The 27,076-nt window shown below is 37.2% G+C and overlaps 1 protein-coding gene across 1 annotated transcript in view; it reads left to right on the forward strand.

Moving 5' to 3' along the window:
* The window catches only part of LOC150094572 (integrin alpha-9-like), a 337,988-nt gene that overhangs the window by 169,091 nt on the left and 141,821 nt on the right, over positions 1–27,076 (forward strand). The window contains exon 9 of the mRNA XM_090411818.1: positions 19,837–19,938. Within this exon, the coding sequence (XP_090267944.1) occupies positions 19,837–19,938 (102 nt within the window). The remainder of the gene's footprint in view (positions 1–19,836; positions 19,939–27,076) is intronic.

A 27,076-nucleotide genomic window follows, 5' to 3' on the forward strand; every position in this document is an offset into this window, starting at 1 on the left:
TTTTTTATTGCGCTACCCAACTTTGCATCATCTGCAAACAACTGAATATCTCCCTTTAAGCCATTTCCTATATCATTTATATACAAATTAAACAAAAAATTAAGGAAAAGTGTGGTTAACAAGGGTGTGAGAACAAGGTTTTTCACCCGGAGGGTGGTGAGTGAGTGGAACGCATTGCCTGACTCAGTTGTGAGTTCTTTGTCTGTAAATGAATTCAAGAAGAGATATGATAAATATTGTGTTGATAGTTTGGGGCTCCTGCGATGAGTCTACTGACTCCAAGGAGATACCCATAATAATAGTAATAATAAAAATAAAAAAGTGGGTGTCAGATTACCACATGATAAGTTGATGTTCAAGCTGCAGAGGATGGGAATAAATAGTATATTGGAAAGATGGAGCAGAGATTGACTCTCTGAACGATACCAGCAGTTTGTGTATGATGGAGCAGTGTCTCAAAAAAGGAGGGTTCTGTTCTTGGGCCACTACTGTTTAACTTGTTTGTAAATGATATATCATGTGGAACAAGTGGGAATCTTTAGTTGTTTACTGATGATGATGCAAAGTTAGGGAGAATATAAGTAGTACTGCTGATGTTAATTCCCTTCAGAAGATTTGAATAGACTTTATACTTTGATAAAGGAGTGGGATTATATTAATAATCCCACTCCTTTAATATTAATTAATGCAAGGTGTTACATTTTGGAGTGCAGAAATATAAAGCTGGGTATTATACTAATGGTGCTGTAATGCAGTAAGGGAATGCAATTAGAGATTTGGGAGTGATGGTTGACAGTAGACCGAAGTTTAGAGGGCCTATTATTAGTGTTGTAAAGGCTGCACATCGTAATGCTGCTATGCTAAGAAGTACTCTAATATGTAGGAATAAGGAAGTGGTTATGCCACTGTATAAAGCACTGGTCAGACCACACTTGAACTATTGTGCTGAAATCTGGTAACCTGGTTTTCAGTGTGATATAGAGACATTGGAGATGGTTGAGAGGCAGGGACTAAGACAATATCAGGACTTTTAACTGCTGACTATGGAGAGAGAGAGAGAGAGAGAGAGAGACTGAAAAAATGTGGATTGCAGAGTTTGGTGGATAGGAGGTAAACAGGTGATATGATAGAGACATTTAAGTTAGTGAGAGTATTTTATAGGATTAATCCAATGAAGACATTATAAAAGGAGTAGATGACAAGAGATGAAAAATCACAGGTCATCCGTAGATATTACGTAAGAGTGTGGTGAAGAGGGGTGTGAGGAGTAGATTTTTTACATGGAGAATTTTCAGTGAATGGAACGCATTACCAGAATATGTTTTTAATGCAAGGAGTGTTAAGGATTGTAAGATTCAGTATGTTAAATATGTTGTCAGTTGGATGAACCTCCAACAATGCATGGAGTGTTTCCTTTCATGGGAGTCGGCAGACTCCCATGAAAGGTGTAATAATAATAATTTTGAAGTTTGCCCATATGATTGTCCTTGAATCTGCCCTTCAATCAAGAAGTTTATCTTCATGTTTGGTGTTGAATGCTATTTCTACCAAGACTCACTACTGACAAAGCTTTTGAAATGCCAAAAATTACAAATGACACATGAAGTAAAGGTTATTCCTCAGTAGATTGATATTTCTAATAATATTCTATCCTTTCTTTGATCGTTATTGCCTGAAAATAACATCCTATACTTATTATATTATTTAGTAAGATCTCACCTGTTTTTGTCTTCTTTGTCTCAGTAATGCCAATTATGTTGATATGGTACTTTTTTAGTTTTTCTGCAAGTTTGATATCCTTTTCATTAATACTTCTTATATTGATGGTTCCTATTCTTCAGTTTTTCTGATGTTGGATTTATTTTTCTTCTTCCAGTAGCTAACATTTTGCTGTTAGCCCTTGTTCACAAAAATACCTTAGAAAATTTCTATCTTCTAAGGCACTTTTTACCATATCAATCCACCTATATCTTGGTCTTCCTCTGGATCTTTTTCCTGCCAACCTGGCAGAGAACATTTGTTTTGCCAATCTTTCCTCTCCCATTCTATTTAAGTGACCATACCACCTGAGATTAGCTTTACTAATCTCAGGTGGTATGGAAAGATATTAGGAAAGAACTTGACAATGTCAAGTTCTTTTCTAATATCTTCATTTTTAATATGATATTGCTATTGATGCCATCTATTTGCACCCCTAATCTTTCTCAGGACTCTCATATCTGTGGTCTCTAGTCTTTGGTCAAGCACTTTTCTTCTAACCCAGCTCTCAGATCCATAAGTTAAAACTGGTTTGAACACTGTCTTGTACACAGCTAATTTAGTGTTTTGACTAATTTCTCTCTTATTCCATATAAATTTATTCAGTTGACTTCCTACCATACCAGCTTTGTTGATCCTGTTGTCTGTTTCCATATTTAATTTTCCATCTTCACTAAAAATCGTGCTTAAGTAGCTGAAATGTTTTTACTTGTTTGGTAGGTTTTCCATTCACAATACAGTTGATGTTTTTAATGCTTCTGCCTATTTTCATTGTCTTTGTCTTGTTATTGCTCAACTTTATACCATATCTATTACAACAGTTATTCAATTTAGTCAGGGAATCTTGCAGACTTGTAGTGGATTTATTTAGAAGTATAACATCATCTGCATAAAGCAAAGAGCTGACATTGATATCAGATTTAATGTCACTTTTCTTCATAATGTGATCCATATAGATAATGAATAAAAGAGGGGATAATGTACATCCTTATCCGACACAGATTTAACATTAAACCATCTTCCTGTGCTTCCTTCAATTACAGAAGATGGTTTAATTTAAATTTGATTCACATTCAGTTAGTACCAAATAGATACTTACTAATGGGGTGCATGGCGTGAAGGTGAGGATTGTACATAAGTCAGAAGTCTAGTCTGTTTTCTGCATGCCTGAAAGGCAATGTTGGAGAACTCCTCCCAATTATTTGGTTTTGATCTTTAAGAGACCCAAATATTTCGAATAAAATAGTATTATTATTGTTTTCTCAATCATAACACCTCTAGGGAGTCCAAAAACTCACCAAGACTCACTACTGACAAAGATTTTGAAATGCTAAAAATTACAAATGAAACATGATGTCTAGGTTATTCCTCGGGATTGATATTTATTATTATTATTATTATTACATTTTGTTGGATCGTACTTCCTTGTTTTTGATCCGTCATCTTGTTTTAACTCTGTTCTTAAACAAGTAATAAGTTGCTGGTTGATTACTAATTTAAATATAGAGAAATTTATATTTTTAGACTGCGCCATTCTATATCTAGATTAGTCTAATGAAATGTAGTGAAACCAATCATTAATTAATTTTATATCAATATTATTTCTTACGTAGGCCGAGCATATCTCTCATTTTGAATCGGAGAGAGTGGCAATTCTTACGGGTCTCCTTAAATCGGTAACATTCTTCCATAATTTATCTTTTATTCTTAGGAAATAATGCTTACTGATGGTTGAAGCATTACAACCTGTGTCAAATAGAATTTACATTCGTGACCTTGGACATTTCCTGTAATCCTCATCATTGATTCTCTTAATCTAGGGAAATTTTGAAATTTATTACATGCTCTGTGAGTTACATTCAATTCCAAAACTAGAATTCCATTTGCTGTCAGTGTAGTTTCTTTTATTTAAGTAGCAATGTGTCCAATCTTGTTGCAACTAAAACACTTAGGAGGATCTCTACCATCAGCGAGAATTTTTCTCCTTGTCTGAGGTTGAGAACCAATGGGTATTTGCTGTCTAACATTTTCTAGGGCTTCCACCACTCTATCCAATTTAGTCAAAATGGGTTTATTTTGCCTCTCAACTTCCAGTTTGATTACTTCGCTAACATAATCTGCTGTGGGATTAAAGTTTTCTTGAAATCCTATAGTTATTTCTGTCAATTTTTTCATCACTTCATCTAAATTAATTTTCATTGGCTGTTGCAACTTCTCTACCTCCTGGTGAACAAAGGTTTGTACTTCCTTGAATAACTTCTTGTTTGTCTGCTCATTACTCTCAGACATGCTGTTATAATTTATGGAATTCTCTTTAATAATTTTCTTTTCATCTTCTTTCCTTCTATTCTCTTTTGAAGATTTATTTAAACCTAGGGAACAATCAGCTTATTGTTCCCTAGGTTTAAATAGGGAACTTTCAACTTATCCTTCTGTGTAATCCTCTGTAGCTTCCATAAATTTGGTCCAACACTTCTCTGTTTACAAAATTGAGATAGTAAAGCTTCTTTAAATTTTTTGTACTCAAATGTTTTTCTAAGTATAGGAGATGAGAAAAAATATGTTTTAGCTTTACCAATTAGCTTGTTTCTGAGTAAAATCAACAACTGAAAGTCCGTCCAACCTGCTGTTTCTCTGAGCTTCTCAATAAAAGTAAAAAATGATAACACATCATCAGAGTCTTCTCCAGAAAATTGAGGAAAGACCTGTTGGGGATTCACACTTCTGAAAAATTCACTGTCTTCCATCTCTGAATTAGATGAAACTGCCATTTTAATTTAAAGCTTACAAACTTAATCTTAAAAAAATTCAGAATTCTAAAACAATTTCTTTCTTTGACTGACTCTAGTTTACAACCTGTCCACTTTGATTCACTTAAATTACTTTTGAAGTTTCTGGGATCACTTTTTCTAATACTATCACAAAATTAATACTTAATATCTTAACTTATATTAGTGGAATCAAATCCTGTCGACTGCTGCACCATTTTGTTGGATCGTACTTCCTTGTTTTTGATCCACCATCTTGTTTTAACTCTGTTCTTAAACAAGTAATAAGTTGCTGGTTGATTACTAATTTAAATATAGAGAAATTTATATTTTTAGACTGCGCCACTCTATATCTAGATTAGCCTAATGAAATGTAGTGAAACCAAGCATACTCTAATTTTATATCAATATTATTTCTTACGTAGGCCGAGTATAGTATATCTCTTATTTTCGAAGCGCCTGCTAGGTCCGATAATTTCATGAATGATGCAGTAAAGGAGATTCAGGCAAACACAATTTTAAAATCATCAAAACAAAACATTTAATTCTGGGTTATATATTATACATATAAACTCAATTCTGAGAACAAGATAATATAAATGTCTTAGCTTAACTGGTCACAACATCTTACAGATTCAGTCTATGGGTATTCTGCTATCAGACTTATAGCTTTCACAATATTAAAATAACTTTTAATAGAGTTCAATATCACAAAATCTCTTAGTAACAAATTTTACTATTATCACACAGTCAGTAAAGTCTCAATACATTAATGGTGGCAACAACTGCTTCATGAGTATACACTTTCATACTTCATGCTCCGGCTGATTTCAGTAAAAAAACATTATAGTTGTTGTGTCAGAAAAAGTGATGAGTTATCCGTTTTTCCCACCCAACATAAGTTACCGCAAGAGCAAGGGATAAGGACATGCTTGTGCCCCAGATGGGAAGTGTACTGTATAATATCCTAAGAAAGTGTAAGCAACCAGATGAATAAATTCCAAACACTGTATAGATAGCCCATGAGTTCATTAAGATAGTAATTGTGTATGAATTAAATTAGAAAGTCATGTAATATTAACGAATAAAAATGTATAAGCTAAGTACAAGTTTAAGGTTTGTAAAGGCAGTTCGTAGCCACGGCGTCCAATCGGTTGCCGTCGATTACGTGACGACACCGCCGAGTGAGGGAGCTGTTTCCGGAGTATAAGAGTTTCGGCGGGAGTTCGAATCGCTCTCTTTTCTCTCGTCTCCGAGGTTCGTCGGCACCAAGTTTCCCGTAGGAGAACTATGTAGGGCTTGCCGCCACATGCAGCAAGGATTTCTCCTTGCTATGCATGTTACATCGAAAAGCTGCAACTACAGTGTGTTCAACACATTAGGAGAAAGAGCCGCTGATGAAATTCACGTCAGCATACAGATCTGTGCATGAGTGCTTTCGGTTCGTGTAGAACAAAGAAACAAAGCCCGCCATCAGAGGAGGTATAGAGAACAGATCAGAACACCCAGTCAAAGCAAGAATGGTAAGCGAAGATTTTCTTATATTAATGTAGGATTAAAATATCCATGGAGCAGAGAACTAGAAGTTAAGAACACATGCCATTTACGTGTTGTGCCACAAGAACAGTATACAATTTTGGACATTTGTGTCTACCGTTAAAAAGAGACCATATTAGGCTCCAGCCGGATAGGAGGCCTAGCTCCGAACTGTTTAAGTGTTTAAGAAAAGTAATGTCATATGTTCAGAAAGTAGTTAAATGTTGAAGGACAATTTTGGGGGAGAAAATTAAGTAGAAATAGTTACTATTGTCCCAGAGAATTATGTCAGATTTACTGAATTGTCTAGTGTTTATATAAATGTTTCATGTATGATATTATCAGGTAACTTAATTGTGAGAGTCTGAGGACAGATATATGTACAGAAGTGTGGAATTCATGCCCAGTAAGAGATCATAGTGCAGTAGTTTAAATGTGTTAAATTAAGTAAGGAGAACCCAGACTCTCTTAAACTCTTTTAAGGTTTAAGAATTTAAATACTATGTATACTTGTCTTTGTGAAATAATAAATGTGTTTTCTTTTACATAATCAATTGAGTTTGTTATATCTTCTGCAGATTTGAATTACCGTTTGAAAAATTTCGTACCTTGCATTTTAAGGGGAAACCAATAGTGATAAGTGAATAGGGACCACGACTGCATATATCTTGATCCAGCCATTTTCTTTTAGTGTTATTGGATGATATATCAGAGTTTAGTTGCCGGCTGGAGCAGTCTTAAAAACCATACAAATTTGTCGGCAACCGAAGTCTGATAGCAAGAGATACAAGACTTTAATGTTAACTCTTAAGCAAAATAAAGATAAAGTTAAAATATAAAGAAAACGGGGACGTAATAATAGTTAATGTGGGGAATAACAGGAGGAATTACACATATATCTCTGCACTGAAGTAACATAAAATTGGAAAGTTCTTACTGGATAAATCCTTTGCTCATCAATTTCACTATGGGCACACTTTATAACTATATTTACTTAGCACACTATGGCAACACTATTTAGAATAAATCTTCTCAATGATAACTGAACTATTAATGGTCGCACTTCACATGTATAGACGTACTTGGATAAAGGAAAATGCTCATTCCTTCTTTAACACTATTCGACCAATTCAGCTCTCTGTTAAAGTTCCATGAAACTAATGGGATACGTAGTAATTCTTTAACTTTTAGAATTATTCTCAGTCCTATTACTTTCCTGGTCCTTAAATAGCCCAATTACAGCACTAAGGTTCTGGACACAGCAATGCTTTGCATTCACTTTGCTGCCTCTCAGTATTCTCCTCATCTGTCTGTGCTATACTCAATGCTCTCGTGTCCCAGAATGGTCGATCCTCAAAAAGAGAAGAGCCCCGGTTTTCTCTGATCTTGGCTTATATACCTCCCTTCTATTCCCCCCCCCCCCAAAAAAAAAATTGTTTCCCATGCTCTCACTTATGTCAATTCTTTCTCTCAGTTGAATACCATATCTCGCAATCCAAGCACGCGCTATCTATTTCTAGCCCGTCTCCATAGTAACAAACAAAATAAAATAAAAACAGAAATATTGCATAACATTATACCTTTACATACTGGTAGTGATAAATAAAAAATGAAAATATTATAATTCACATAAGGCATATTAAACTTATATATACAATTCCTCATAATATTAAATTAGGAATAATCAAAATAAACAATATTTCAATACAAGGTTCTATCATTGCTAACACATATTTTAGATTAATTAATAAAATTTAATAAATAAACTGAAGGCAATTACATGAATAATAATTTACAATCATGGGATTAATATCAAATAATTTTTACAAGTATAGCCTTTGGTATGGTGGATTAAATTGGATTCTGTAAGGAATATTAATAATTTAAATTTCTCCTTAATCAGAATCCAACAAAGGCTTACTCTTCCTCTGAAAAATTTTTCTTTAAAAAAAAATTTTTCACCCCAGGCCCTTTTGTGGAGGAATCAGACTGCTTATTTCCTTTCTGAATTCTTAATCAGTTCCTAGGTAATAGTCTTTGGTATGGTGGATTAAGTTGGGGAGTCCAAAGACTTCAGGGAGTCCAAAGACTCATCGAGGGAGGGCACCTACTCCACAACTCTCTGTCTCCACCACTCCGCCAACCACAACTACCTTCATCATTTACACCAATGCTATCTATGGCCAACCACCGCCACTAGTATTTTCACAGACAATCACAAACATCCCTGCCCACGGCGGGATTCAAACCCGCAGCCATTTGGCTGGAGAGCGGATACGCTAATCACTCGGTCATCCAGGCTGGCATGATCAGTTACATAGTGGGGTGTTGTAACAGACCTGGTGGATCGGTTGCCAATGATGAAGAAATGCATCGCCCAATAGAAAAGATGAGTGCGAAGAGAGTAATCATAGAATGGGAGATTTTAATTATCCAAATATTGATTGGGTAGCAGTAGAATTATTATTATTATTACCCCAAGACCTCATGGAGTCAAAGACTCAATTGGGAAGTCCTTTTATCACACACACATCTCATCATACCGTGTCTTAAACACACTTAAACTCCTTACAGACACCTCACTCTCAGGCATGGCATTCCAATCATTCACAACTCTGCACGAAAAAAACCTGCCTCTCGCTCCCCTACTCACACCCTCTTTATACAGTTTCCAGGGATGACCTCTGGTTCTCCCCTGATCTCCCACTATTCTCTGTAGAACTTCTCCACCATTGATCTTATAACAACCCCTTACCAACTTGTAGGTCTCTATCATATCTCCCTTCTTCCTCCTCTCCACCAGACTCTGCAAATTACATCTTCTCAATCTTTCCTCATACTCAACATTCCATAGGTCAGAAACTACTTAGTCAGTCGCCTTTGGACCCTTTCCAACATCTCTTCATCCTTCAGAAAACCCGGTGACCAAATCTGGGCACAATAGTCCATGTGTAGCCTAATCAAAGCCTTATACAATGGAACAAGTATCTCCCTACTTCTACAAGTCAGTGTCCTCCGCATCATTCGCAGAAGCCTTTGTGTTGTTTTCACAATTTTGGCATTGTGTCCTTTAAATTTTAGATCCTTATCCACTATCACTCCCAGATCTCTTATTTCGTCTACTTCCAACAATATATTCTCACCAAGCATAAATTCTGCATCCCATCTTTGTTTTCCAAATTTTAAAACCTTACATTTTGCAACATTGAACTCACATCCCCATTTGCTTGCCCAATCACTCAATTTATTCAAGTCTTCTTGCAAGGCCACAACATCTTCACTACTCTTTATGGTTCGTCCCAACTTTGCATCATCTGCAAACAACTGAATATCTCCATCCAAATCTTTGCCAATATTATTAATATACAAGTTAAACAGTAATGGTCCTAAAACAGACCCTGATGCACTCCACTAGTGACTTTCCTTTTCCTGGATATCGCACCTCCATACACAACTTGTTGATACTTATCAGATAGCTAGTCTCCAATCCAATGCACTAATCTAATATCCAACCCCATCTGCTCTAGTTTGACTGTCAACTTATCATGAGGTACTTTATCAAAAGCCTTTGCGAAATCCAAGTATATTACTGTGTATCCTTCTCCTCTGTCCAAGGAAGCAGTCACTTTATTGTAATAAATAAGTAGATTACTAAAACATGACCTCCCTTTAGCAAATCCATGCTGTCCATCAAAGATAATACCATTGTATTATCTTTGATGGACAGCATTATCAACCCAACTCTGGATCCTAGTTCTCACAAGCTTCTCCAACAACTTAACCACAACACCTGACACACAGATAGGCCTATAGTTTGGCGATGTTTTTTTGCTTGAGTTCAATAACCTCCTTTATGAAGTGACACAATCTTGCCCTCCTTCCACTCCTTAGGAACTTGACCAAGTGCAAGACTCGTATTAAAAAAATATGTCAAGGCAGGTGTCAACTCCCTGGCACATTCCTTCAGAATTCGTAGTGATATATTATCAAGTCCCACAGCCTTATTTATATCTAGTTTACTCAACTCCCCAAACACCTCTTGCTCACTTACAGTCAGTCTCTTCTCCCCATCATCAACTGCTCTCAATCTCTCCATGAAGTCACATTCACAAGATTGAGAGATCTTTATGAACTGCTCATTAAGTATCTCCACCACACATTCTGCAACAGCTGTCTTTATACCATTTTCTCCAATCAAGGTCATCCTTCCATAATCATTCTTTCTTTTGCTGGCTACATTTCTAATAATATTCTTTCCTTTAGTGTTACATGGTGATCAGCATTCCTGAAAGTTGTAGAGTCTATAATTTAGGACAAATTATAGACTCTACAACTATGTTATAAATAATAATTCTTAATTTCCCAACATTTCGACCTTCATATTAAGGTCATCATAAAGCAGTGTTTCTCAAACTTCAGATATCCACATACCCCCTCTTAAATTTTCATTATTACCAAGTACACCATTATGAAAATAATAATAAAGAAATAAATAAAGTTTATTTCATTGTAAATGTCTATTTTATTTGAATTTATATGTTTATGTAGACAAAAAATATGATTTATTTTTAATAGAACAAAATTTGGAATAGGTTCCTCTTCATTTTCTGTCTATGAAAATCCACATTTCAAGTAATTCACATCATACTTACGTAGATTTTTCATCTTCTTCCTAGTTGGTTTTCTAGAGATGTCAGACGACACACCCTTATCAATTTCATTTCCAGATACAATATCAACGTTTTCTTGTTGCTTACAGCTACTTGTATACGCTATATTGCTCTCTTTTTTGCATTTTATAAATCCATTGGGAGTATTTGAGTAGGAGAATTCATACATAATATATAATTTATTGAAAAATATATACATTTAAAATAATTCTTTTTTTCTTAATAATTATTCCATGCGTTAATGATGCATAGCCGAAAATTTCCACGTACCTCCTGAAGACCTTTCACGTACCACCAGGGATATGCATACCACACTTTGAGAAACACTGATCTAGAGTATACACACATATATATGTGTGTATACTAGCGTGTAGAGACAAGTTAAATTACATTTCACACAGTATGCTAAAAAGACAGTGATTTGATCAACGGTTATTCTATTAGCCTGACCTGTAGTGAAAATAAAATTAAATTAAAATAGCAAACAACACAATACATACAATTCACAATTGAGGTTGAAAAAGCAGAACACACTTCCGTTTCTAGATACATTTGTCACACGTCTTTCTTCTGGTGGTCTTTCCTTCACTGTTTACCAGAAACCGACACATACTTGCCATTATATACACATAAACTCCTATCACCACCCAACACATAAACTAGGTGTCATTAATACACTAAAGAACAGGGCTTTGAAGATTTGCTCCAATGAACAAGCACTTAAAGATGAATTAAAAGTTATATAATACCTTCCTAAAAAATGGTTACATCCAAAATACTATCAACAAAATTCTGTACAAGATCCCATTTAAAAATAAACTAGACTACATTAAAACTCTAACCATTCCATGCATTAAAGGGATATCAGACAAAATAAACAAAATACTACAGAAATACAACCTTAAAGCCACCTTTAAACCTCCTGCAAAATTAAAGAACTTACTCAACTCATCCAAGGATCCACTCCCTCTTCTGGTCCACCCTGGAGTATACTGTATTCATTGCACCTGTAATTTGTCCTATATAGGGAAAACAGGATGCACAATTCCTATCAGAAGAAAGGAACATAAATGACACATTAAATATAATAAGCTGCCAGAGTCTGTTGTGGTTGCTAGGTATGATAGATACTGTGTGAATGTCAAATAGTTGTTCTTGACATGATGTTAGGGCCTTCCTCGATGAGTCTATCGACTCCTTGGAGTTGCCCGTAATAATAATAACTATGGTCAAGTTGGCCTTTCTGATCATGCCCTGAACACTTTACATAGAATTGACTGGAAAAGCACCTGTTGTTACATCACACCAAAACATGGTATGAACATAAATTTAAGGAGGCCTGTGAGATTCTTATCAACCACCCTAATATGCTAATTGTATGCAGAAACATTAAATTGACAAGAATATGGAAGGCAAATATTCTACCCACTTAACCTTTCTCCCTAAGAGTCAATTATAAATAGGACTATAGATAATCCAGGATCTTAAATCTAATATTGATGTACACTAACACTAGGAGTATTAGGAACAAGAAGGAAGAGTTTTTGGCCATGGTTGGCACTTCCAGACCACAGGTTATAGGTATTAGTGAAACATGGCTGACTGTAGATGATATAACTAGTGGGATTGAATGTGATGGGTATAGTGTGTTCAGGAATGACAGAGAGAATAAAATGGGGGGAGGAGTATTGTTGATGATAGCTGATGAGCTCCAGCCAAGGAGAATAGAAGTTGAATTGCAGGATAGAGAAAAGAGCACATTTGAGGCCATTTGGTGTGAGATTGTGGCTAGCAGAACTAAATATACAATTGGGTGCTGCTATAGACCAGGTGATGGAAAAGATGGTGGTGACAGTATGCACAAGCAAATAGAAGAAATGGGTGGAAGGAGGGTGATTATTATGGGAGATTTCAACTATGGTCGCATTGATTGGAGTGAGGAGAGGACATATGGGAGGAAGGAACTGGATTTTATGCGGTTATTAAGGGATAACTATCTGCGACAGCATGTAATGGAAAATACTAGGGGTCAGAGAGTGCTTGACCTAGTAATTACATCTGAGGATTTGGCTGTAACAAATATGACCACATTCTCACCAATCGGTGAGAGTGATCATAGGGTCTTAACTTGGGAGGTGGCTAAAGGTGCAGAATTTTCAATTAAGACAGGGTACATGTGGAATTATCGGTTCAGAAAGTATGACAAGCTTAGGAATTTGATTGGTTCAGTGCCATGGCATGTACAACTGCAAGGACTAGAAGTTGATAGTGCATGGGAGGTAGTTAAGAAGTGCTTGCATGAAGCAATGGCTGACTGTATACCTAGAGTCCGAATAATAAATCAAGTAGGGGTTAAATGGATGAATAACACCATTAAGCTTGAGTTGCAAAAAAAGAAACAACTATGGAGGGAATTTAAGGAGAAGGGTGACCGGCAGGCACATGAACGGTATAAAGCGCAGGCCAGAAGGGTGACGAGTGTGGTAAGAAAAGCAAAAAAGGATTACGAAAGAACATTGGCCATGCAGGCTAAAGAGAATCCTAAACAGTTTTTTAGATATGTAGCAAGTAAAAGGAAAAATGTACATGGCAGATTGATTTTAAAGAATGCCGATGGTAGGGAGGTAACTGAATCAGTTGAGATAGTTGAGTTACTGAGTGAGCACTTTGCAAAAGTATATCATCCAGGTGGTGACATTGCAGAAACGAATAAACCAGTAGATTATACGGGAATTGTGGTTAATGAAGTGGAGGTGAGTAGTCTATTGCATAACCTCAATGTCAATACATCTGTGGGATTGGATGGTATACCAGCTCATGTTGTACGAGAAGCAGCTAAAGAATTGTCAGTACCCTTGACCATTTTGTTTAATTTGAGTCTCGAGTCTGGGTTAGTCCCGAGCGGGTGGAAAGAGGGGAAAATAGTTCCACTGCATAAAGGTGGTTCCAAGACTGCTGTTGTAAATTACCGACCGATTAGCATATCAGGAATCATTGTCAAGGTCTTAGAGAAAATAGTCAAGAGGAAAATACAAGATTGGATAGAAGAAAATGGGATACTGTATCGGGGACAGCATGGTTTTGTGAAGGGTAGGTCATGCCTCAGTAACTTGCTCACGTATTATAACACAGTGACGGCTGAACTGGATAAGGGTAATGGGTTTACGGTGATTCTACTGGACCTTGCCAAGGCCTTTGACAGGATTCCACATGGAATTCTAATCAGTAAATTGCAGCATATGGGAATGGACATAGGGTTGGTGAGATGGATAGGAGGGTGGTTGACGGAGAGATATCAGAGAGTGGTTTACTCGGGAGTAGAGTCCACAAGACGGCCTGTGACTAGTGGTGTGCCACAAGGATCTGTTCTTGGACCACTGCTGTTTAATTTGTTCATAAATGATATAGGAAATTATCTGAGAGGAACAGTTCATTTGTTTGCGGATGATGCGAAGTTGGGTAGGGCAATAGTGAATGCAGATGACGTCAAAATTTTGCAGGATGATTTGGATAGATTGGAGGTCTGGGCTAAGGAGAATGGATGTCAGTTTAATGTGGCAAAATGTAAGGTTATGCATTTTGGGGTGAAAAGATTGGTGGCAGTTTACTGCATTGGTGGAACCGTGCTCCAGGAAATTGATGAGGCACGAGATTTAGGAGTGTTGGTAGATAAGGAATTGAAATTTAGGGGACACATTGCAAAAGTGACCAAAACAGCTCATCAAATCACTTGGTTGCTGAAGAATACGTTGACAAGCAGAGACAAGCAGGTTATTGTTCCTCTGTATCGAGCCTTGATAAGACCCCATCTAGACTACTGTGCTCAGATTTGGTCACCTAGGTTTCTTCTTGATGGGGAGGAGGTGGAGAGGATCCAGAGGCGAGTGACCAAGATGATAGCAGGTCTGTGGAATGAACCGTATGAGAACAGGTTGAGGATTTGTGGGTTGCAAAAATTGGTTGATAGGCGGAGAAGGGGAGATATGATTGAGACATTCAAATTACTTGAAGGGTTTATATAAAATTAATTCAGAAGATATTTTTGAGAACAGGGCTGGTTGTGGGAGGACTAGGGGACATCCATGGAAACTGGGCAAAAGTGTGGTTAGTAAAGGTGTTAGAGCTGGGTTCTTTACTTTTAGAGTAGTGAATGAGTGGAATGCGCTCCCTGAGTCTGTGGTGGATGCCGTGACAGTGAATGAGTTTAAGGCGAGGTATGATAGATACTGTATGAATGTCAAATAGTTGTGATGAATATGATTTGGGGCCTCCCTCGATGAGTCTAATGACTCCCTGGAGTTGCCCGTAATAATAGTAATAATATAACAATTGTCATGTTAAATTAGGACATCATTTTACTGTAATAAAACTATCGATATGAAAGAATGTTTCTCTGATGTTGTCTTAAATAGAATATAGCTTTGATGTAGTTATTTTATTTTATTTTTTATTGTAATTTTATTTTCATTAGAGGTCAGACTAATAGCATAACCGTTGATCAAATCATTGTCTCTTTAGCATACTGTGTGAAATGTAATTTAGCTTGTCTTTGTGTGTATATATATATATATATATATATATATATATATACATACTCCAGATGATGACCTTAATATGAAGGTCAAAACACCGGGAAATTAAAAATTATTATTTATAACACAGTTGTAGAGTCCATAATTTGTCTAAAATGAATTCTAATAACATTATTATTATAGCACTTCTAGGGAGTCAAAAGACTCACTAAAAGAGGTCCCATTCCGCACAGTCACCACACACTATGAGTAGAATCTAAACCTTACATACCTTCTGACCATACCCTTTGTCAACTTCAGTATGACCCAGAATTCTTCTCCCTACTGCCATAAGTTGCAAAATTTCACATGTATCTGCATTATAAGATTCCTTTACTAACTTGTATATGTCTGTCATCATCATTCCTCCAATCTGTCCAGTTTCATAAGTCAGTTATTATCTTTGTTGTCTGCCATTGAATCCTTTCATTAGTCACCTCATCACAGCAGTGTGGTCCCTAAACTGTTATTCCTTGTTCATCATAATTTCCAGGTCTTCATCAACTACTTGCAGAAAATTGACATTAATGTAATTCTGTTTGTAATGTACTTGGATAATAATAATAATTTCGACTAAGACCCCCGTGGAGTCAAAGACTCATCTAGGAGGTCCTCTTATCATACACACAGCTCATCATACCGTGCTTTAAACACACTCAAATTCTCTGCAGACACCACATTCTCAGGCAAGGCATTCCAATCATTTACAACTCTGCATGAAAAAAACCTGCTTCTCACTCTCATACTTACACCTTCTTTATACAGTTGCCAGGGATGACCTGTGGTTCTCCCCTGATCTCCCACTATTCTCTGTAGAACTTCTCCACCATTGATCCTATAACAACCCCTCACCAACTTGTAGGGTCTCTATCATATCTCCCCCTCTTCCTCCTATCCTCAAGACTCTGCAAATTACATCTTCTCAATCTTTCCTCATAGTCAATTCCAGAAGTTAGAAACTATCTTAGTCAGTCACTTCTGGACCCTCTCAAGCATCTCTTCATCCTTCTGAAAACCAGGTGACCAAATCTGGCAAAATAGTCCATGTGTGACCTAATCAAAGCTTTATACAATGGAACAAGAATCTCCCTACTTCTACAAGTCGGTGTCCTCCACATCATTCCCAGAAGCCTTTGTGTTGTCTTCAAAATCTTGGCAATGTGTCCCCTAAATTTCAGATCCTTATCCACTATCATCCTCAGATCTCTTATTTCCTCCACCTCTGACAATATATCCTCACCAAGCATAAATTCTGTATTCCATTTTTGTTTTCCAAATTTTAAAACTTTACATTTTACAACATTGAACTCACATCCCCATTCCTGTGCTCAATCACTCAATTTATTCAAGTCTTCTTGTAAGGCCACAAGAACTTCTCTACTCTTCATGGTTCGTCCCAACTTTGCATCATCTGCAAACAACTGAATATCTCCATAAATCTTCACCAATATAATTAATATACAAGTTAAACAGCAATGGCCCTAAAACAGACCCCTGAGGCACACCACTAGTAACTTACCCTTTCCTGGATATCACTCCTCCATACACAACTTGTTGATACCTATCAGATAGCCAGTCTCCAATCCAACACACCAATCTAATATCCTACCCCACACTTGATCCTTATATTCTCTCAAACTACGATCTGTGTATAGGGTTTGTCTGTTTTGAGAATGAAAAACCCCCGAGTTTCCAGGTAATGCCACCACCGTAATATGCTAATTGTATGAGGAAACATTAAATTGACAATAATTAATATCTGCCCATAGAATTAGTCTGTTGTCAACCTGCAGGGATTCTGTATCACATGTCCCTTGTTCCAATTTAGCAACATCAGAATATAACTGGATGTTACTTTTTAGCCTATTTCAAATATCACTACTATACAAGATAAACCTGAGTAGTTAAGTACAGATCACTATAATAATCCACTGGTCTCCCTCCTTCACTTTGCATCTTCGTACTTCACTTTGTGAGACCTGTTAGTCAGCCATTGTCCTCTCCATGTCACAAGACTATTTTGTATATCCATGTTTGAAAGTTTTTTCACTTGGTTATATTATAAATTAAAGATGCAAAAAAAATTATATTCTTGGTTTAATCCTTTATCCAAGTGAAAGCAAATAAAAATTTTGTGCAAGTAATAACATCACAACTGGACATCACACATACTAAGGCAATTAATGTGAAATCATTAGCTTCTATATACAAGTAACCCAGTCATGATGTTATTTCACACACACAAATTTTTTTTTGCTTAAACTTGGATAAAGGATTAAACCAAAAATATAATTTCCTGTCATCTTTAATTTATGGTATATATCCATATCCCTTATATAGTTCTGCTGTCACTATTATGGAATGTGGATAGATATCTAAGTAAGATCTAACCTGAATAAAACAGTGTTATCCTCCATGGAAGATCACATTGCTATCTCTTCAACAATAAATGTGATCCCTCACCATCCCTTGCAGTATTTTCATGACTGCACCAGGCATATTGATCTGTAATTTGTTGTATCGGTACTAGCTCAATTTTTGTATGATGGAATTATTTTGTTCTTCTTACACTTGTTAGGAATTGTGCATGTGCTCAGCCAAAGTTGAATAACACGGTCATGGGCTTCACTAATTCTCTTTCACCTTCCTTTAGCATTTGTGCTGATGTCCAATTCTGTCCATTAATTAGCTGGTGATGTGCAATATACAGCCTCTCTCTCAGCTAAATCAGTCCCAGATCTCTGTAAAATAGCACATTTCCAATAACTGGACTCTAACAAGATGATTATTGCCACCTTATAATCTTATCAACCTTAGAGTATGTCTAATAGATCTTTAGATAATAGATGGTTTCATAGTCCTGTGAAATACAACTTTCCTGCTTATTGGAGGCATGAGGTACCAGGGAATGCACATCCATGTTGTGTCTTTAGAGCAGCTCTCCACTTTCTGTCCCTTCACGACTGGGCTACTTGCATATAGACGCTTCACACTGATTGCCTTAGTATCCCAGAATGCAAAGCACATATCCTCATGGACAAGTATAATGCTATGCATTATAGGAAAGGCCACTACCCAGACTGGTTTTGATCTTTATTGAAAAAATAAAGCAGTGCTCATCATAGGCCTAGAATACTTAGTATAGGAGTGCAAGAGAGCCTGATAGTATTAGGAGAAGGAAAAGACAGATAGATATAATAGTATGCGAGAGAGAGAAAAGGCCTCACCTCTTTTGTATCATCATATAGCCAAAGACTATCAGTTTTCCTTTTTCACCAGTCTCATGGAGATGAACAACCAAAAGACCAACTGAAACTAAAGTACAAAGATTATTATTATTATTATTATTGTTATTATTTGACACCTCCAGGGAGTCCAAGGACTCATCGAGGGAGGGCACCTACTCTACAACTATCTGTCTCCACCACTCAACTTCAACCACCCATTATCCACCACCTGCAACATCTACACCAACACCATCCACCACCACCACCACTAGTATTTTCACAGACATCAATGCCCATGGCGGGATTCGAACCGGCAACCTTTTGGCTGGAGAGTGGATACGCTAACCACTCGACCAACCAGACTGGCATGACTGATACCCAGGAAACCAAAGTACAAAGATGACTGATACTTAGGTGGTTGGCCTTATCTGAGTTAACTTGAGTTGGCCTTCTCTGCCTGGAATTGCTCTCCAGTCATTCTTGCAGTTGACCATAAGACCACATTGAACTAAAAGGATGGAACAAATTTGAAAATTTCTAAATATGTGGCAAGACAAACTATGTGCCTTGTACAGAATTTTTTTTAAAGATAATTATATTTTTCTTTATAATTTTCATTTTAATCTCTAGAGCAGTTTTTTTTCATCACACGTGGGTTCACTTTTTCCACTTCTGTTACATTTTTCCAGTCATGATTGTTCTCTATCCCAGCACACACAAACACTAAAAATAAGAAAGTGCATGAATACACAAGACGTCCATGTTCAATAGTAAGCAAGATGTATGCATGCACTTTATATGCTATTTGCCTTGCAGACAACCATTGTTAGGAGGCAAGTAAAATTTTTATAAGTCCAATTTTTTTCATAGCTCCTTGCAGGATAATTTACATAAGTCAAATTTACATAAGTTGGAGACTGCTTGTATATACATTGTTTTAGATTATCTGATATTGACATCAATAAGCAATGGTCAGTACAAAGGTTTTCTCTCTTTAATAAATTTAGTTTAATCCTTTATCCAAGTGTGTGCAAACAAAGTTTGCGCCTGAAAGTATCTTCAGTCCTGAAGATACCATCAGGACTTCAGGGTAAAGGCAGAGCAAGCTACCAACAGGGTTGGTAGCTTGCTCCGCCTTTGCAAGGAGTTGTCCGGTGTTGTACCACTTTACCCTAGTCCTGAAGATACTTTCAGGTGCAAACTTTGTTTGCACACACTTGGATAAAGGATTAAACTAAATTTATTATAGTCTGACCAAGTGGAAAATAAACTTTCAAGATGTTTTCTCTCTTTCTTTTCTTTTTAGGTTGTTAAATATCTTTTTAGTCCTGTCAACTCAGTTGATATTTTGCTGTCTGTTCCTATTCTAGAATCTGGATTGGAATTCCTGCATTTTACAAATGTTGAGGTACTGAAATCATATAATGGTTAACTGGATTCTATTTATATATATCAGATGTTATGTTTAAATATATTTATAATTTGAAAGTTTTTTTTCACTTGGTTAGACTATAATAAATTTAGTTTAATCCTTTATCCAAGCGTGAGCAAACAAAGTTTGCACCTGAAAATATCTTCAGGACTGAATATGGTGTTGTACTACCTTACTGGGGTAAGGTAGTACAACACCGGGAAACTGGTAGCAAAGGTGGACCAAGCTAACATCACTCCTATCCTAGTATCTCCTATAATGCAAAACACATCTCCTTGCGGATATGTATAATGTTATGCACCTTTGCTACGAGTTTCCCGGTGTTGTACTACCTTACCCCAGTAAGGTAGTAGAACACTATATTCAATCCTGAAGGTGCAAACTTTGTTTGCTCACACTTGGATAAAGGATTAAACAAAATTTATTATAGTGTAACCAAGTGAAAAATAAACTTTCAACATCTTTCTCTAAATCCAGAGTAATTTAATAAAAAAAGGTGGCACACCTTTTGGCAACTCCTATAGGTAAAGATGACCTCGCTATTGCTTTTGCCTGGTATCTCCACCTCTGGGCCTGGCTCCCATTGAAGAGACCTCAATGAAGGTCGAAACTAGTCTGGGTAGTGGCTAATCCCTTAATACATAAAATTTTATTCATATCCGCAAGGAGATGTGTATTGCATTATAGGAGATACTGGGATAGGAGTGATGTTAGCTTCGTCCACCTTTGCTACGAGTTGCCCGGTGTTGTACACCCCAGTAAGGTAGTAGAACACCATTTTCAGTCCTGAAGATATTTTCAGGTGCAAACTTTGTTTGCTCACACTTGGATAAAGGATTAAACTAAATTTAATTTGATCACCCATAGCACATTTTCTACATGGGATTGGCTAATGTCTAAATAATTCAGAAATCCCATTCTAGAGACCAAATATGGACATATTTGGTCTCTAGAATATTTGTTAGCAGCAATGGTAAGTTGTATACCACAAGTGAAGAAGAGGACACAATTTGCAGTAAAGTGGATGACAAACAATATTAAACAGGAATTGCATGTGAAAAAGAGGCTATGGAAGAGATATAAGGAGACAGGTGAAGAGAGGATGCGTGAAGAATATGACACAGGCCAGAAGAGTGACTATTGTGGTAAGGAAAGCGAAACTGGAATATGAGAGGAGATTGGCCCTAAGATCCAAAGAAAATCCTAGGGAATTTTTTAGCTATGTGGCCAGTAGGAGGAGAAATGACTGTGGAAGAATGATATTGTGGGATAAAAATGGGAATAGAGTGACTGATGCAGAGGACATAGTGGAATTGTTCAATGACCACTTTATTGGAGTATTTCATCCTGGAGGAGTCAGTTTTAATGCTAGAGGGATAGGGCAGGTTCAAAGTTTAGAGGTACAGAAGGAGAGTGTGTTTCAGATACTGGGAACTCTGGATGTCAATAAAGCTTTGGGAACGGATGGAATTTCACCACAAGTTTTGAGAGAATGTGCTAGGGAACTGACAGTGCCTTTGACCTGGCTTTTCAATGAAAGTCTGGCTACTGGAAAGGTGCCCAGGGAATGGAAGGAAGGTAACATTGCATAAGGGTGGTAACAGACTGGAAGTGTCTAATTATAGACCAGTCTGTGTGTTATCAGTAGTTGTTAAGATCTTGGAGAAAGTAGTGAGGGATCATATACAGCACTGGGCAGATGAGGGTAATGTTATCTGTGAGAGTCAACATGGATTTGTGAAAGGGCGCTCTTGTTTTAGCAATATGCTAGCCTTTTATAATAAAGTTACAAGAACATTAGATGAGGGAAAGGCATATACAGCAATTTTCTTAGACTTAGCAAAGGCATTTGACAGGGTGCCACATGATAAGCTGATATTTAAGTTGCAACACATGGGTCTGGATGTCAGATTGGTCAACTGGATTCAGGATTGGCTGTCTGATAAGTATCAGAGAGTTCTGTATGGTGGAACAGTTTCAAGGAGACAGAGGGTTACAAGTGGGGTCCCACAGGGCTCAGTACTAGGACCTATATTGTTTAACCTTTATATCAATGACATTGCCAGTGGATTGCAAGGGGATATTCAGTTGTTTGTGGATGATGCGAAGCTGGGAAGGATAATTAGTAATAGTGCAGATGTGGTAGTCCTGCAAGAGGATTTGAATAAGCTAGATAGATGGGCAAATGAATGAGGGTTTCAGTTTAATGCAACAAAATGTAAGGTCTTGAGGTTTGGGAAACATCGATGGGATGCTGCATACTCTATGGGGGGAGTTATACTGGAGGAAGTTGGGGAGACAAGAGATCTGGGGTTGGTGATTGATAGAAACCTGAAGTTTAGGGGACATATTGCAAAGGTGGTGAAGGTAACACAGATGATTGCTGCAATTATGAGAAGGACACTGACCTGCAGAGATAAGAGGGTTATCGTTCCATTGTATAAGTCTCTTATCAGACCACACTTGGACTATTGTTCTCAGATTTGGTCCCCAGAATTTGAAGGGGATAAATTAGCTGTGGAAAAGATACAAAGATGGATGACAAAGATGGTCTCAGGACTGTACAAGGATAGGTTACGAGGATTGGCTGAGGGAATGTGGACTGCAGAGTTTGGTGGATAGAAGAAGGAGAGGTGATATGATTGAGACTTTTAAACTGTTGAGAGGTGGTTACAGGGTTGGCATTGGGGAGTTCTTTCGCTTGGTTGAATAGCGGGAAGGAGCGATGACAAGATGCCATCCCTGGAAGTTACGAAAGGAAACTGTGAGCAAGAGGGTGAGGAGTGGTTTCTTTGCATGGAGGGTGGTTGAGCCGTGGAATGCATTGACTGATAGAGTGGTGAGGGCTAGAACGGTCAATGAGTTTAAGCAGTGGTATGATAGACTTTGTGTTTCTTAGGGGGACCTCCCCTTGATGACTCTTGACAGACTTTATGTTCTTAGGAAGGACCTCCCACGATGAGTCTTTTGACTCCATGGAGGCCTGAATAATAATAATAATAATATTTTATGCCTATATAAACTTCCGTTAAATGAAGGGGTTATAGTCTTAGAGCAAGCGATAAAGTAATCTATCATCTGAAGAACTTGCACAAATATCCATTCCACAGTGGGATTTGAAGCAATAGTCTGTTCATTTTGAGAGCACAAGCACTATTCTCTTGGCCAGCCAGATGAGGAAATATAAATCACCTTTATCTTTCCCTTAACAAGTTTAAGCTTGGCATGGACTAGTAAAAACATCTCTTCTACATTAACTTTGCCAATATTCATGGTATAAACAGAAACTTAAGTGATGTGCATCATTATCTGCAGATATCCAAACCTGATCTCCTGTTTTTTCCCAAACTGAAAATTACTGCTACAGCCTATAGTCCATCTTAACCATTTCTACTATACTCTACTGTCACAAGATGGCAACAGCTCAGTCAGATCTCCAGATCACATTTTGCGACCGTAGTGTGCAAAGATAAGAGTTGTGATCTAGTCACTGAAATTATTTGTGTTGAAATGAAGGTCTTCATTATCTATTTTAATCAAACAGTGACTTGCTCTGTCACTGACCTTTAGAATATCCTCCTGGAAGGCCATGACTGAGTGAGGCACAGGTATCAACCAGTGGATGCTGTGTTTCACATGATCACACAAATGTCTGATGGAATTCAAATTAGGAGAATTAAGCAACTAGGGTAGCATACTTATTATGCTTAGTACAGAAATGCTTAGTATAGAAAATTTTTCACTTGGTTACAAAGTAAATTATATTAGCCAAGTAATTATATTCTTGTTTAATCCTTTATCCAAGTGTAAGCAAACAAAGTTTGCGTGTAAAGTAGCTTCACAGCTGGGCTACTTTTACATAGAGGCTAATGACTTCACATCAGTTACTTTAGAATCCCATAATACAAAGTGCACTTTCTTTCTGACATGCAGAGGATTACACATGTCTGAAAAAGGAGGATTTTCTTGTTTAATCACACTGCTGAAACCTCATATGGTCTCAGTTTCCTGCAAACCAGATAGGTCGTTACAATGTTTTGATTCATGAGCTTATATATATAAATAAATAATAGTTCTTCACATCCTAGATGGGATTCGGATACAGGTCTTTCCAACCAAAGGACATTTTCATTACTGAATGAGCTACAGAGCCTCACTGCAGATATAATGTACTTTTGGTTATATATCAAATTAAAGACATTATTATTACTGAGTGAGCTATTAGTGGCTCACTTCAAATATAATGTAATTCAGATTTATGTAATATAAATTATTTGATATATTTAATACAAAATATGAATATGAATGATATAAGAAAAGAATACAAAAGTGTTGGATATAGGAGAATATATTTTAAAATTAAAATGGAGATGAGCAGAACATATTGAATGGATGAAAAGTGATAGATGGACCAAGATACTCACCCAGTGGCATCTATACAAAGGAAAATAATTGCCAGAATGATCAGAGAGGAGATGGCTGGAGAATGTTGTTATTGAAGCCATCAACAGAGAAAGATAGAAACAAATGGGGGAGGCCTATAAACAAAAATGGTTATAAAAAAGTTTTTAGAAGAAGGTGGATATGGAATGAAATAAGAATTAATGAGCATAAAAAATGAGAGATTCCACATTGAGTTTGGGGAAGGTGCATTTTAAGCATAGAAAATGTGGTGCAACAATTCCCATTAGAAAGAGTAGCTGATAAGATCATGGACAAGAGATTGGGAAAGGTGAAAATACTGAGATTAGTTGTGCTGCCTGCATGTGTTCTAAAAAATGGGTTATTATTTATTTTTTTTTTTTACACTACTATATATTTTTGGTGAATAGCATTGTCATCCTTAGTTTGGAAAAGACCTTCCTTTGATTTCTGTCATGGTGTGAGAGGAACATTTTTGAGGGATTTTCAAGTAAAGTTAAGTTATCCAATTTCATATGGAAGTGTCAGAGTTTTTCCTCTTTGTTAAGTGAACAAACTGACCAGAGATCAAAATGCTTTAACATTATGTAATAGACTGTAGATCGAGTGTCTTTTTTTTTTTTTTTTATATCAGCTCTACTTATGGGAGGTTGCAAAATATATACTCATAAGTGTTGCATGTGTTCAGATAGTCAAGAAGAAAGAAGGCATTTATAAATTAAAGATAGCAAGAAATTATATACTTGGTTTAATCCTTTATCCAAGTGTAAGCAAACAAGTTTGCACCTGAAATATTTTCAGGACTGGGCCAGTATAACCAAGTGGAAAAACTTCCAAAACTTCAGTCCAATAAGTTTGAAGCTGAAGTATGTGTAGATATGTGTGCCTAGTAGCTGCTCATTATATACATATATATATATATATCAGTGGCATCGCGTGCCCATTTCAGTTGGGTGTGCTGTCGTAGTTTATGCAACCCACGCTACAAAATTCACGTCAGTTTGTATGATTGCATTTTTATCGGTTTTAAGAGTGTATAGCATATCAGTACTCATCTTAATTGGTCTAATGCAATTAATTGCAGGATAAAAACCTGGATAAAAACAGAAAGGAAAGATGGATCTCAACCATCAATGAACTCGATTTCATCACATCTAGTCGGAGAAGCTGGTCACTTCTGAGAAAATTAGGTGGAGCAGAGCCAACAACACACAAAGCAACAGAGATAACTCCTGATAAATAGCTAACCATTTATTCAAAACCTCCAAGATTCATCCCAGCTCTACCAGGAAAATTGCTGTACAAGCTTCCACCAGACAAATCCTGAAGATGGAACCTGAGTTTCCTGAACTCGTACACCCAGTATCTAGGGAAGAGGTACAAATAGTCTTAAAACTTACCAAGAATGGCAAAGCTGCAGGAGTGGATGGTATACTCCCTGAGTTCCTAAAACATCTTGGTCAACATGGCCAAACATGGCTAGCTGCCCTTTTCTCAGAAATCATCATGACTGGTAAACTGCCAAAGCTGTGGCGGGAAGCCAAAATAATTGGCGTGCCCAAACCAGGGAAAGATTCAAATGATGTGAAAAACCTGCGACCTATCTCCTTGCTTTGCACCACCTTTAAGCTCTTTGAAAGAATTCTCCTTAAAAGAATTTCACCACTTGTTGAAAGAGCACTCCTGACTGAACAAGCTGGCTTCAGGCCAGGAAGAAGTTGCTGTGACCAGGTCCTGGCCTTGACAACTCAAATTGAAGCAGGCTTCCAGAAGAAACTTAAATTTGGAGCCACTTTCATTGACCTAACATCTGCTTATGACACTGTCTGGATCAGGGGCCTCCTCCTAAAACTGGGAAATATTATAAAGTTTAAAAATCTTTACAACTTTTTGATTCTATTCTCTCCAACAGAAAGATCTGGGTCCATTTTAGTGGAAAAAAGAGCAGGCTCAGATTCCTTCACAACGGTCTTCCTCAGGGCTCTGTGTTATCCCCCTATACTTTTTAACATCTACGTGTATGATCTACCTCATACCAGATCAAGCAAGTATATGTATGCCAATGACCTAGCGATCTTACATCAATCCACCTCCTTTACCAACCTAGAATCAACCTTGAATACAGACCTGAACACCCTGGAAGAGTACTTTAAGCAGTGGTACTTGAAGTCAAATCCAACGAAAACAGTGTCCTCAGTATTCCACCTGTACAATGCAGAGGCAAATCGACAACTCAACCTTTCTTTCTGTGGAAAAAATGGTAGAACGCGAGCCTCACCCAAAATACCTTGGGGTATTGAACCTGGACAGAAGCCTAACCTATAAAAGGCACATCATCAACCTCTCCAATAAAATTAAAACCAGAAATAATATCATTTCAAGGCTTGCTGGAACAACCTGGGGTTGTGGTGCAGAAGTCCTACGGTCGTCTGCACTAGCCCTTGCATTCTCTGCAGCAGAATATTGTGCCCCTGTCTGGGAAAGAAGTACACATGCTAACATTATAGACGCCCAGCTAAACTCTACCATGTGCACAATTAGTGGGACAGTGAGAAGCACCCCTCTCTCCTGGCTGCCTGCTCTATCTAATATTGCTCCACCACACATACAAGAAGACAAGCCTCGATTAAGGAATTTAATAAAGCAGTGAGCAACCCACTCCTTCCCCTACATCAGACTCTCATAAAACTAC

The sequence above is a fragment of the Typopeltis vanoorti genome, chromosome 22 (genome assembly GCF_054136105.1).
Source record: "Typopeltis vanoorti isolate ZY-2024b chromosome 22, IOZ_Tvanoo_1.0, whole genome shotgun sequence".
NCBI classification, from domain to species: Eukaryota; Metazoa; Arthropoda; class Arachnida; order Uropygi; family Thelyphonidae; genus Typopeltis; species Typopeltis vanoorti.